We start from the raw sequence: 14,687 nt of genomic DNA on the forward strand, positions 1-14,687 counted from the left end.
TATTTAGTTGATATTAGTATAAATAAAGGTTTTTAATAATATAAATTCTTTCTTTTAAAAATGTGTAGTGTTGTACTCGCTACTTTTCAGCCATTTGCAGCTCCTTTATTATAATAAGCAGGAATAGTCATTTATTTTTTATGTATGTCATTTAGGTGCAATAATGCCAAAAACCAGTGCATAATGGTTAAAGTTTTCACTATATAGCGAAAAAAAAAATTAAACGCCTCAAGCATTTTTATTTTAATAGAAAAATAATATACTGTACAATTATTCGTTACTGCATTGTCATTATTTGATTACAAGACATCATTGTGAATCAAGACGAGATATTTGTTACAAAAAATTGATAGTTGACTTGCAGTTAAAAGCAATGTCCTTCTGTCCTTTTATTATATTTGCTGAGCCTTTTAAAAACTATAGATTTTATTATAGGATCCCACGCTTTTGAAATAGGATGGAGGTAATCACAAAGTCAATTATCTATTGAGTCAGTTTTATAGGAAGATAAAACAGCAGCGATGTATCTTTTAGGAACCTAATAAATCCACCTTTATTTCTGCAGAGAAAATTAAATGTGTAATCCAGCACACATATATCAGGCCAAGCAATCTGCAGCCAGAAATGCTGTTTGTATATTCCTTCTACAAATAGTGCACATTATCTATAAATTTTAATACTTTACTGCTGCAGTTTTGTCTTTATGTAGAGGAGTTTGGGAAAAACGTGTTTTACTGTAGATTCTATCTATCTATCTATCTATCTATCTATCTATCTATCTATCTATCTATCTATCTATCTATCTATCTATCTATCTATCTATCTATCTATCTATCTATCTATCTATCTATCTATCTATCTATCTATCTAGTTGGACTCTGCCTTCAGGACATTAACATTGCTGTTTAAAAGACATTCCTGTTTAGCTGTGGCTTTATGCTTGAGGTTGTTGCCTTACTGGAAAGCAAACCTTCTCCCAAGGTGCAGGCCTTCCTCCAGGATTTTCCCTTAGTTTGCTGCATTCATTGAACCCTCATCTATCATTACACTTCATTTTCAGACAGACAGACAGGGCAGAAGGGGTAGTAACAGATACTTTTCAAGGGCAAAGAGGAATTGTGTAGAATCTGCTCGGGAAGAGCGTACTGTACACTCACTGTTTCTTTTACATGTCAGCTTCACACTAACCCCTTCAGCAAATCCAGATGTTCCACACAGCCCAAATGGTCATTTCTATCTAGTAAAGCATATTCACTGCATGTAAAATTATTTTCAGCTACAGGCATGTGAAAAAGTAAGTACACCACGTGAAATGTTTTCTCATTTTGAACATATGTAGACATATTAAAATCTGATCTACATTTAAACAGTAGCGTATATAAGGGTGATTTTATTGAAAAAAAACAATGAAAAATTGACTTTGCAATATTTTTCAATGAAAAATTAACAACGTACCATTTCTTCTTGTGGAAAAAGTAGGCTGGCATTGCACCCTTTGGCCAAAACAACCTTAAGTAGGCATTTCTTATCATCTGATTTCAGCCTCTGACAGTTTTTGTCACTCCTCCATACAGAATTCTTTCATCTGTGTGATATTTACATGAACAGCTTATTTCAAACTCCCAACATCTTGACTTGGCCATTCCATAACCTCCATTTCTGTCATTTCTAATGGTAGACTCGTGCACTTGTGCTATTAGTAATGACAAGAGCTACCTGTAGGTTGAATGATGAAATTTTGGGTTCCTTAAAGACTACTTTCAGCATCTTTCTGCTTTGCTTTTGAGCTGAACTTGCTTGTTTGGCCTGGTAGGTCAAGTTTGCAGTTGTTTGAAATCTTCTCCACTTGCATATGATATTCCAGACAGTGGAATGGCTGATTTCAAACAGTTTGAAGATCTTTTTAGATCTCTTCCCAGACTTATAAGCATCATTAACCTTCTTTCTGAAGTTTTCACTGAGTAATTTGATCTAGCCATGGCGATAACACACACTTCAACAACTAAATGTCTCAGGTTTAAATAAGACAGGATCATCTCTAATGATGTTTTAAACATTTGCACCTGATCTGATGCACTGAATTCTACTTTTTAGTATTTTAGGAAATGATAAATGTAAGGGTGGACTATATTTTTTCCATATGTGAAATTTGCATTTGTATTTATTAAAATTATTATTAAATTAAACAATTGGAACACGAATGTGGTATGATGTTTGTTATATCACTTTTATCTATAGATACTGTTTAAATGAAGATCAAATCTTGACATGTCCACATATTTTACAAAAGAAAAAATGTTTTCACAAGACTGTACATTCAGCTAGACTGCCATTATCCATAAAATTTAAACATTTTATATCCAGATTTACTGCCATACTCAATAAGCAGCATTTAAATGTCCAACAAAACATTTCCATTAAAATAAAAATTCAGGTTTTGCTTAAAAAAGAGCCACACCAGTATATGTATTGGATTAATAATTTTTAAAAAATGAAACCATTTTCCACTCGTCACTAATACTTACATTTATATTTACTTGCTTAGTGAATGCTTTTTGTCCAAAGTGACTGACAAAAGAGGTTAATATAATCAAGTACCATTCATTCTGATGGCTGTTTGGGAAAAAGTGTTACAGGACAATAGTACAAAACTGACTTCCATAGATAGAACATTAAAACATTAGAAGGATTTAGATGAGAACAGATTGTTCAGCCCAACAAAGCTCACCAGACTAAAACGCTCACCAGTCCAAACAATTAGAATTCCCAGGTTTACAAAATCTAACATCTATCACTAAGACAGAAATTCACCAAACAAAAGGGTCTTCACACGCTTCAGGGAGCCAGAGTTTCAAATGAAGGCGGGCAGCATGTTCCACCAGCCAGGAGCGTCACATAAAAAGAATCTGGAGTGAGATTTTATACCACACAGAGGTGGCATCATCAGATGACATTCACCAGCAGATCTCAGTGGTCAAGAAGGAGCAAAGAACCTCAGAAGTGTCTAGATATTGTGGAATTAGCACTCTGTTGGCTCCGACCACATCTTCCCCGTGTCCCCCAGCACTAACACAGTCCCCAAAAACACACAAAACAAAACAAAGCACCCCAATACACTCTTCTTATCCTCCACTCCTCCTAGGCAGCTTTGTCGTCCTCCTCCTGACTCTGGCGCCCGGAGTGGTAACTGTCGGCTCCTTTGATAGCCCACCCGGAAGTACTGCAGGTGCTCATTGACTTACCATTCGGCTGCACTTCCGGGTGTGGCTGTGCTCCCGCCCAGATGGGCTTGTTAAGCCGTGCAGCTCCCCCTGGCGGTGGCCATGGAGCCCAACAGGAATGAGCTGTGGTGTTCCAAAATTGTGGCCCCGATGCAACCCAGGGGGGCTGCCACCAAGTGGTTCCAGGGGACGTAGTGTGAATCCCATGGCTGCTCCCCCGGATCTAGAGTCAAAGGGGCATCCTGGCCGGCCGTCACAATATATATATATATATATATATATGTACAAGGGGGTTACCACATGGTTGCTTCGCTCGCCAGCCACTTCGCGTCTCTGCTGCTTGTGTTGTGAAGAGGGAGGCTAAATGCACCCCAAGGAGACGCAGTCGCTCTTCCAAAACCCCCTCTTAAACGGTGATACAATGGGAAACAAATACAGTTTTTTTTACTTCCTTTTTGCTCAATCAGCTGCTGGCTTGCTGTTGCCGTGCCACGTGAGCTGCATCTCGCATGGCACTTCGAACATTTAAAAGCCTGTACAGCAGTTGTCCTACACTTTGTCTTTTATTTCTGGACCAGGTCGTGGTTAAATCTTTTGGCACAAAGTCTCGTCTCACGGGAGGTGAGTTCTTGGTATTTTTAAGTTGTGGGAAATAGCCCGGACACAGACAGACAGACACCATGTTAAAGTCCACCACACATTTATTTACACTATATATAAGGTCCATTAAATGCACAACCCAGTGCTGCAGCACCAATCACCCCAACAGTCCAGGCCTCTGTCCACAATATGCCTTCAGGCCGCCTCCTTCTCTCCTCTATCTCTCCAACTCTCAGACCTCGTCCTCTTCCACCCGACTCCAGCCTTGATTGAAGGGAGGCGGCCCCTTTTATAGTTACCCGGATGTGCTCCAGGTAGTTCCCGGCAATCTTCCGCTGACACGCCCCTGTGTGACTGAAGTGCCGGCTGTCTCTCCGGAAGCACTCTGGGTGTCTCTTTTCTTCTTCCCCTCAGCACTTCCTGGTGTGGCGGAAGTGCTGGGGTCCCAAGTCCTCCAGGCTTGGGGACGCCCCCTGGCGGTGACCACGGGCCCCTACAGGGTTGAGCTTCCAAGCCCTATGCCCGTGGCCCCCAATATAACCAGGGCGGTCGCCCCCTTGTGGTCCGGAGGAGGCATGACCCCTCCTCCTGTCCTCCTGGGCATCCCGGCTGGGTACCACCCCCAGCCACGTGCCACAAAGTTTATAATTTAAAAATGGAATAAGAATCTGAAAATCTAACAACATCATATTAAAGATCGATAAATTCTGAAAACAATGATACCAAACATATATATATATATATATATATATATATATATATATATAGGTTTTATAATAAGCCCGATTTAATGTGTGACAAAAAACGTGACATAAAAACTTCACCATTGCACTTTTAGGCTTTGGATTTTATATGCTGTACTAGTCATTAAGCCCGTTTCAATAACGGGCGCTAGAACAGAAGTGCATAAACATTAGTAGGCACAGTTCATATTAAATGGCAAGGGACTTTGACCTCATTCTTTTTGTTGGTCGTATTTTTCTTTGTCTTTCAGCCTTTCTTTTGTTTAAGTTTACTTGCTGAGCTGACCGTTCTTCGTGGGCTGCCGCCGTGTATTGTGTGTCTTTAATTTTCTGAGACAGTAATACTGTCTTGTACATCCGCTGGCTTGTACGTCCGTAATATACCTTTAATTTTTTCTGGTGGTAATACAGGCGTGTGCGTCAGTAATATGCCTTTAATCTCCTCTGACAGTAATACTGGCTTGTATGTGGCTGTGATATGCATCACTGTATTGTGTACCTTTAATTTCCTCCCGCAGTAATACTGGTTTGTATTTCCGTAAAACGGCTGTAACTTTCTCTGACAGTAATATCGTGCATCGCACCGTGCCCCGCGCATGCGCACTTCACCAGAAGACACACACACATGGACACCTGGACGCACACAGGGATTTTATTAAAGAGGATAGAGAGTAGAGGAGCTTACCCACTGGCTACTCTGTAGGCAAGCATCAAGGATTTGAATTTAATAGACACGACTACAGGGAGTCAGTGTAGTGATCTGAAAAGAGGAGTGACATGTGCTCACCTTGGCTGGTTGAACACCAGATATGCCACTGCTTTTTTTAATAATCTGTAGAAATTTGATGAACCATGGCAGTTCTCCTGCCAGCTGAGAGTTGCAGAAGTCCAGAAATGACAAGACCAAAGCCTGGACTGAGAGTTAGCAGCATTTTCTGTCAGATACATTCTGATCTGATTGTACAGACTAATTCCAACCATCAAAATGTCTTGCAGGAAGACATGTTTTTTATTGTTTGTCTGACCAAAAAATGGTTTATGTGAAAATATTCCCAAAACATATGACCTAGCAATGCAGGCGCTTGCTGACATCATGCCCAGGATACTTTTAAAATAATTTTCAATTAGATATATATCAATGATTAATCATTTTTATTTGAATTATGGTATGCTTGGGTCATATTAAACTAAATGTATTTATCAATGGCTGAATTCCATTCCTTTTCTGAAATTTTAATTAAGAGACCCCTTTCTCATGATTCCCTAAGATCATCAGGTTCCTTAATTTTAATATTCTGGAGATGTTGTCTTTGTCCAAACAAGCCAGAGTCAACTCAGGAACAGATACAGGTGAAAGAAGAGAGAATTTGGATATGGTGTTTTTAATGAAGTTTTTGATTTGTATGTAAAAGAAACAGTGTGTCATTAAAATATTACATTTGGAGCACAATTGTTCAAAATATGTGAATTCATTATTAATATTGAGATGTCTAAATATCATAATCCCAAGCTTTTATGGCATAGTTTAAAGCAGTGGTTCCTAAACTTGGTCCTGAAGACCCACTGTGGCTGCAGGTTTTTATTCCAGCCAAATTCGCAATTAGTGATAATAATTCATCGTATTTATTTAGATGGTCTTTTTTCCCTTCTCTTATTCTGCCTTTAGAAAAGCACAGCAGTATGATTTTTACATTTATAAGATATTTAGAAATATTTCTACTTTTGCTTTAAACGCTTACAGTACCTTTCTTTTGTTGTTGTCCTATTGTTTTGTTATTGTTCTGTGCAGTTTGCACCATTCATTGTATCCAAATAATGACAATTAAAATAAAGAGAACTGACAGCCAGGTAAACAACCCTGAATGATGAAAAGCTGCAATAGCTTTAGCGTCAGACCCGCTAATTAGTAGATAATAAATTAAACAATCAGAACACCTGAAAAAGTAGAATGAAAATCAGGCCGAAAATTGTTAAAATGTTAAATATATTTATATACATATTTATAAGGGGATATATATATATATATATACAGGGTATATATATATATATATATATATATATATATATATATATATATATATATATATATATATATATCCATCCATCCTTATATGTATATATCCCCTCATAAGTGCTTAGTACACTTTAATAAAAATTTACCAAACTTGGTTTTGTTAATTCTCCATTGACTCTAAAACACAGAAGCTGGGAAATAACAGCTTACTTAATTGGGCTAGGAGTCCAATTAAAAACAGAAGATGGTTGGAACAAAAACCTGCAGCCACAGTGGGTCCCCAGGACTGAGTTTGGGAAGCACTTGCTTAAAGATTGCTACAATAGTTGATGAATGTGTATTGGACAACAGATATAAGCCTCTGTGCCATAGAATATGCCCTAAGATAGCATTCCACATGTTTAATAAAAGGTGAACCACTGGATTTCTTGAAATTGAGGATTACTTTAACTGGAGCACAAAGCAAAGCATACAAAGAAAATTTAGAACAAGATTTCCTCGGCATGGCTAACCAAGTGAAACATTTACACATCTCTCAAATGGCCATGGATTAAAAATCAATCCTAACATCTTAAGAGTAATGCTTGGAGCAAAACCAGAAAGGGTAAAAGTGTACCATGACAAACTGGTCGTAACATTGTATACCACACTACATCTTGATTACATCTTGCCTGAAGAAGGGGCCTGAGTTGCCTCGAAAGCTTGCATATTGTAATCTTTCTAGTTAGCCAATAAAAGGTGTCATTTTGCTTGGCTTTTCTCTATACCACACTACTAAAGACTTATTTCACTCAAAAGGAGGAATCCAAATCTACAGTCTTCCTTAACCTTAATTGGAAAATTATGTTTATTATGTCAAATGAGAAAAAAACAGATTAACTTTATAAGAATCCATTCAGAATTTTTCAAGAACTCTGCAAGAACTCATTAATATAATTGTAAAGTAAGCACAAATAGCCTTTGCTGAACCATTCTATTTTAGTTGGTCTTGTATCTTATATAAAGACCAGTTTTAGACAGTGCTTCTTAGTTGTATAGATTTTTCAGTCAGGTGGTGGTGGAGTGCCACGTTTTATGAAGTAGTGTCATCGAAACATACTGTTGTAGTTTCTACATTGTTTTAATTTGATTAGCTTGTATTTTAGATAGATAGATAGATGGCACAGTGGTAGTGCTGCTGCTTTGCAGTAAGGAGACTGTGGAAGATTGTGGGTTCACTTCCTGGGTCCTCCCTGTGTGGATAGTGCTTTGAGTACTGAGAAAAGCACTATATACTGTAAATGTAGTGTATTATTATAGATAGATAGTGTGGGGAACAGCCTGGACACAGACAGGCAGACATCGTTTCAAGCACCACAACACCTTTATTTACAACGACTATATACAAAGATGACACACACAACCCAGTTCACCCCAAAGTCCAGGCCTTCTTTCACAATGCCTTTTCCTCAGGTCCGCCTCCACTCCTCTCCTCCAAGCTCTGTCCTTCTCCTGCTCCCGACTCCAGCCATCGAATGGAGGGAGGCGTCCCATTTTAAGCTCACCTGGAAATGCTCCAGGTGCCTCCCGATTAGCTTCCACCGGCCCTTCCTGGTGTGGCGGAAGTACCGGCTGCGCACCCGGAAGTGTCCCTGGTCTTCTTCCCCCCAGCACTTCCAGGTGTGGCAGAAGTGCTGAGGGCCAAGGCTCCACAGGCATTGGGGCACCCCTGGCGGTGAGCACAGGCCCCTATAGGATTGAGCTTCTAAGCTCTGTTCCCGTGGTCCCCAAAGCCGCCAGGGCGGTCGCCCCCTCATGGTCTGGAGGAGGTCCAGTCCTCCTGGGTGTCCCGGCTGGGTATCACCCCCAGCCGCTTGCCATGATAGATAGAACTTTATCCATCCCCAGGGGAAAATCAAGCATTTTAAGGGTAGCACAGGTGTTTGCATCATCAAAATATAATTATATTTAATAGCTGCCTGACCTCTGGCATCTTACGAGATCTTAAAAGAATGACCCCCTTGGAAACCTTTTGAAGTTCTGGTGTGATCACTGGGTTAAGATAATGTGTAGCAGTGATGTAAAGAACAGTAGCACCAGTGTGACCATAATATGTTAGTGTCCCAATTTTTAAGGTACTTACCGCCATTTAATGTGGTTGTCCATCAACTATCATGTTAAAAATTCCATTTTTATTTAAATATAATTTCCTTTTGTTGTGGTTATTTCAATGAATCTTTTTTTTTTATTATTTCTGGCAGGGATATTTCCAAGACAAGCATTAGCGTTCTACCAACTAGCATGTTGACGAAGATTAGAAGACTTAGCGCCACCTCAGCTTATAATCTTAAGAAGTTGCCAAATATGGACATTTTTTCCAGTTTGACTGAAGCTAACCTGACGTACCCCAGTCACTGTTGTGCCTTTGCAAGCAGTAAGAAAAACCAGTGAGTAGTAATACTTCATCTGACTTTGATTTTGCTTGGTTAATTCAGACATCACTAGGGTTAAATATACATTGAAGTTCTAATGAAATGGCTGCCACATAAATAAGCTGTTGCATCAAAGATATCTCTTGGGATAAAAATAGTGAAAGCTAACTTGAAACTAAAAAAAAATAAAATTGTAGAAACAATGTGCACACTGTTTAGCCTTCATTAGGTAAAATGTATAAGTGAGAGAAGGGAGGAAAGAAAACAAAGTTATAGTTCATGGAAAGTGTGGAAGGTCAGAATGGCTTCTAAAAGAAGCCATTAGAGAAGATAAAAGATGCAATTACAAGGTTAGTCAGTTTTTAAGTGATGACAGAATGTGGGAGCCCAATTTAATTTTATTAAAGTTACCTTTTTGTTTCGTTTAATCATTCTGTCAGATGATATTGTTTTGCAAGAGTTGGGTAAATAGGGTCGCCAAGCTTTGTTGTGACGAATGGCCTGTTGTTGCTGTAATTCTAATATTCTTGTGTTCTAATGTGTGTGCCTGTGATCACAAGAAGTGAAAAGGAGGAATGACTACTTTCATAAGTCAGAAAAGGTCCATCCGTTGTTCATTCATTTATTTTCCACACCCTTATTTCAGACAGGGATGTAGGGAGCCATTGTATATTCCATGTATTCCAGTATTAAGTGCAAAGCAGGTACAAACATTTGACAGGTCATTAGCAATCACAATCATTAAACAACTTCATATTCTTGTGATTTAGGAAGGTTTAAAGACAGTTAAATAAACAAATGGATATTTTAAACCACATTTTTCTTTTGTTAAGGTTAAGATGTATTAGATCAGCAAATGTGAGATATACGATATGCAATTTGATGACTATACCTAAGTGTGCTTATGCTAAATTCATTGTTTGGGAGCTTATGTTTCATGTTTGTGCTGATGGATTGTTTGCATGAGCTTCACCAAATCACATTTCTTGTAGCCGATGTTGTTACGCCAATAAAGTAAAGTGAACAACTCGGACTCAGCTCCACTTATTGATTAATGAGAAGCATCAACTTGATAGTTAATGTTTTTGTAGAACCTATTAAAAAAACATGATGTCTCAAGGTCAAATATTGTATTTCTAAAATTAAAAAAAGCAGTTTTAAAGTTGATTTTGGGAAACTGAGTGTGCCTCTAATGAGTCAGTGCAGTCTACAAATGACTGAAATAGTACATGGCTGTAGCGCTGCTGCCTCGCAGTTGGGAGACCTGGGGACCTGGGTTCACTTCCCGGGTCCTCCCTGCGTGGAGTTTGCATGTTCTCCCCGTGTCTGCGTGGGTTTCCTCCGGGTGCTCCGGTTTCCTCCCACAATCCAAAGACATGCAGGTTAGGTGGATTGGCGATTCTAAATTGGCCCTAGTGTGTGCTTGGTGTGTGGGTGTGTTTGTGTGTGTCCTGCGGTGGGTTGGCACCCTGCCCGGGATTGGTTCCTGCCTTGTGCCCTGTGTTGGCTGGGATTGGCTCCAGCAGACCCCTGTGACCCTGTGTTCGGATTCAGCGGGTTGGAAAATGGATGGATGGATGTATGGCTGTATTCCCAGGCAAATGATGAATATTTGAAAACTATACTGTAGTTAAAATGAAAACATTGAACTCACAACTCATCTCTGACTCATACTAGAAGAAGATATTTATGTCTTTATTGATTGATTGATTGATTGATTTACTTTATTTAGATCAACCAGACATTCCTTCTGCAGCATCAGTAACATCAGCGAAGGAGAACCTCACTGGTATAATGAGTTCTGCAGAGAAAAGACTAAAGTCATTTGTTCTCCAGAACCAGATGCCTTTAATCCATGTGAAGATATTATGGGAAATATTTTTCTACGGATTCTCATTTGGATAATCAGCATTCTTGCCATCTTGGGAAACTTTGCTGTATTAATTGTGCTGCTAACAAGCCGATACAAGCTCACCGTGCCCCGTTTCCTGATGTGTAATTTGGCTTTTGCAGACCTGATCATGGGAATCTACCTGCTACTGATTGCATCTGTGGATATCCATACCAAATCTCAGTACTACAACTATGGAATAGACTGGCAGACTGGTGCTGGGTGTAGTACAGCAGGGTTTCTCACAGTCTTTGCCAGCGAATTCTCAGTTTTCACCTTGACTGTTATCACATTAGAAAGATGGCATACCATCACCTATGCAATGCAGCTTGAGAGAAAGGTCCGTCTTCGTCACGCCTTGGCCATCATGATTGGTGGCTGGATTTTTGCTGTCATCATAGCCTTGCTCCCACTCAATGGTGTCAGCAGTTACATGAAAGTCAGCATCTGTTTGCCAATGGACATAGAGTCCTTTCACTCTCAAGCATACGTTGTGTTTATACTTTTGCTCAATGTCATTGCATTTATCACCATTTGCATTTGCTACTTAAAAATCTACTTTACTGTCCGAAATCCAAATTTCAACTCTTCAAACAGTGATATGAGAATTGCCAAACGTATGGCCATCTTGATCTTCACAGATTTTCTTTGCATGTCTCCGATCTCCTTTTTTGCTATCTCTGCCTCCTTCAAGGTACCACTGATCACAGTCACTCATTCCAAAGTGCTGCTAGTCCTATTTTATCCCATCAACTCTTGTGCCAATCCATTCTTTTATGCCATCTTTACCAAGACTTTTAAGAGAGATTTTTTTATTTTAATGAGCAGATTTGGGTGTTGTAAAATGCAAGCACAGATATATCGAACTGAAACATCTTCAGTTTATAACTCCAATACCAGAAATGGAGTCTGTGCCTCATCTCCCAATACAAGTGATATCACTTTATATTCATTAGTTTCTCTTACTCCGCCACACTGACAGCCAACCACTGACTGCCTCTACCCCAGGGACATCATTGGGTATTTGTCTCCTAAACAAGTTAATATTGTTCCCAGCTAACTGAGTAGTAAATAGCAGTGACTGCACTGAAGCCTAATAAAGTAAGGTAGAACATTTTTCTGGGAGTTCTGAAAATGCAAGGTAATTGGTCATGTAAGTAATAAATCCATATAAGGAATAAAATCATAAAATAATAACTGTTTTGCCATTATAGAGTGCTGTCAATAAACCAGTAACAGTAAGGTCGAAAGGAGAAGAAAAAATTTAGGTAGTCAGAGGTCTAAAGTGGCCTCTTTCTTGAGCCTGTTCTTCAAGGCCAGCGATATTTGTCAAATGACACTGCATTGTGCACAGTGTAGCACCATCCATTTATCCATTTCCAAATCAGTTCTCAGTCTCGGGCACAGGACACGTCTGTTGCCAAGTAGCTGGAGACTCCACCAGCACAGATGAAAGCCATAAACAGCACTGGTATGCAAGACACCACATCAGAAATTGATGGTCAACAGATTACCCATGTGATACTGTATACCATTTATTTTACACTGAAATGTCAATGTTAAGATTTTTGCATATTTTTGATTTTACTGTAAAGTATTTTTTTGCATTAGTTGCTCTCCGTAGCTAAAAAAAGAGATTTTTTTTTACATACAAAATCTATTTAAATAAAAAAATCAAACTTTTGTTTTTTGCACTGATTTTAAAAATATGATCTACTAGCTTTCTCCCATGGCTCCACCCACATAGTAGTGAAACAGGACAAACTTTAAAAATCAATAAAAAAATTTTAAAAATGTAATTCTGGTCAAACGTTGGCACTGTATCTGATCGTGTTCAGTTCTGATGGGGAGCATCCTTCGCGTGGTGAGGTAAGCACGTGGTCGTGATAACTCTGGCAATCAGCAGCTACCCTCTAAAACACACGTAGCTCTGATCTCTCTCTCAAAAACGTCAAACGTTACTCCTTAACAATCTGCAGATGATAATGGCTGTTTAACAAACTGGTATTGCTCACTAAGTGGAGGAAAGGTACACTCCAACATCTGGCGAGAGGTAGAGAAACTCGAACAGAGGCTGGCATGTGAATGAGGAGGGACTCACCCCCATCCCCTCGGCCTTCAGCGTCTCTCTCGGATTCATGCAAATAAATTGGTGACGCAACCAAACTGTGATGCTTAGTGTGATGAGAGAAGTCGCAAAATCAACCAGAATGTTCAAGCAAATTATAGAAAAAAACCCAATCTAAATCTGTTAAGTAGTTCTCTTGTGAAAAGCAGGCAGACATACAGTCAGACTGACAGATGTTAGATTTTATATATATATATATGTGAAAGGGTGTGTCCCGGACACAGACAGGCAGACACGTTCTAGTCCATCACCACACGTTTATTTACACAAGTCACACTATATACAAAGTCACTAGTGCACCTCACCAAACCCCCACAGTCTCTCACAAGCCCGGATTCTTCCTTAAGCCTCCTCTTCTTCTTCACACAACACTCAGGGCATCTCCTTGCCGCCTCCTCTGCACCAGCTTCATCAACCTCCTACCTGACTCCAGCCTTGATTGCCGGGCGGCAACTCCTTAAATAGGCAGCTGATTGCGGGCCGCACCCAGCCACCTGTGACAATATATATTTATATATATATATATATATATATATATATATATATATATATATATAGAATATATAGATGTACAGAAGGATTTTCAAACATGCCTTTGTGAACAATGTGTTTGGCAGCTCCTACCCACAAAATTCATATACTGTACATCAGAGCTTGGGTGCTCAGCCCATGGAAGGTTACAAAGGCTGTTGGTTTTCATTGTAATTCTTGCCTTTATTTAAAATGCTTAGTTTGTTGTTTTTTAATAAATATAGAATGTATACAAAGCTATACTATATGATGTAGTCAGAAAGCTCAAACAGGTCCTTTTCATTTCAAGTGTATTAGTTATTACTTTTTGCATGTAACTTTTTTTTTTTTCTTAACAGTTTGATCTATCAGGCTTGGGTGCTAACAGCGGTGAATGATCAACTGTGTAGGGTTTCTTACATGCTGCATTATCAGTTAAATGTAACAGTTTCATTAAATTAAAAATATTTGGCTAAAGAGTGCCTGGCAAGTATCCTAGATAAGCAGATTGCGGTTCTGCTGACCATAATTCTTTAAAACTAAAAACAGTGACACTTTAGTTTGGATACTGCAAAAATACATCAACTAATCATTTACTCTTAAGGAACAAGACCTTAACTAAGGCTTCTTCTGGTGTTAAAAACACTTACAAAGCATCCGTAAAGTGTTCATTCATCTGTGCAATGGGATCTGCTAAAATAACTTCACTTTGGAGTGATCAGAGGTGCCTTAAGTGGGACGCATGTTACACGCTTAATTATAAAACCTGCAAGTACTTTATATTATCAAGTAATTTTACACAGGGTCTTATTAGGCCACACTGCGCAGAGATGAATACCCCATCTACTGATGTCTTATAAAAGTAACAAAGACCAGAAAAAACCTCAGTTAAGTTATATAAGAGTGAATGAGTAAGAGATGCATTCTTGCAGTTCCTAAACTAAAGTTTTACCTTAAAAGTTTTAGCAAAACCAGGATGTGTTTGATAATGCAGCCTGGCTACAATGAAAACCTGCCTGGCAAAGTGGTCATCATCTATGCAGGGTTGGCACATTTGCATGGATGTATGGTGTGTGTGTGTGTGTGTTAGGTCAAGCAAATCAGTGTGAGTGTGGATGTGTACGTGATTGAACCCTGTGATGGTTGTTTACACCTTGCACCCAGTGTTG

At 39.1% G+C, this 14,687-nt stretch overlaps 1 protein-coding gene across 2 annotated transcripts in view; it reads left to right on the plus strand.

Annotated features, from left to right (window-relative positions):
* Positions 1–12,807, plus strand: part of fshr (follicle stimulating hormone receptor) — a 159,838-nt gene extending 147,031 nt beyond the window's left edge. For both annotated transcript variants that reach the window (XM_028820409.2, XM_028820408.2), the window contains 2 exons: positions 8,819–9,004; positions 10,722–12,807. In XM_028820409.2, coding sequence (XP_028676242.1) covers positions 8,819–9,004; positions 10,722–11,859 — 1,324 coding nt within the window. In that variant the 3' untranslated portion in view covers positions 11,860–12,807. The remainder of the gene's footprint in view (positions 1–8,818; positions 9,005–10,721) is intronic.
* Positions 12,808–14,687: the final 1,880 nt, after the last annotated feature.

This window comes from Erpetoichthys calabaricus, chromosome 15 (genome assembly GCF_900747795.2).
Source record: "Erpetoichthys calabaricus chromosome 15, fErpCal1.3, whole genome shotgun sequence".
Lineage (NCBI taxonomy): Eukaryota > Metazoa > Chordata > Cladistia > Polypteriformes > Polypteridae > Erpetoichthys > Erpetoichthys calabaricus.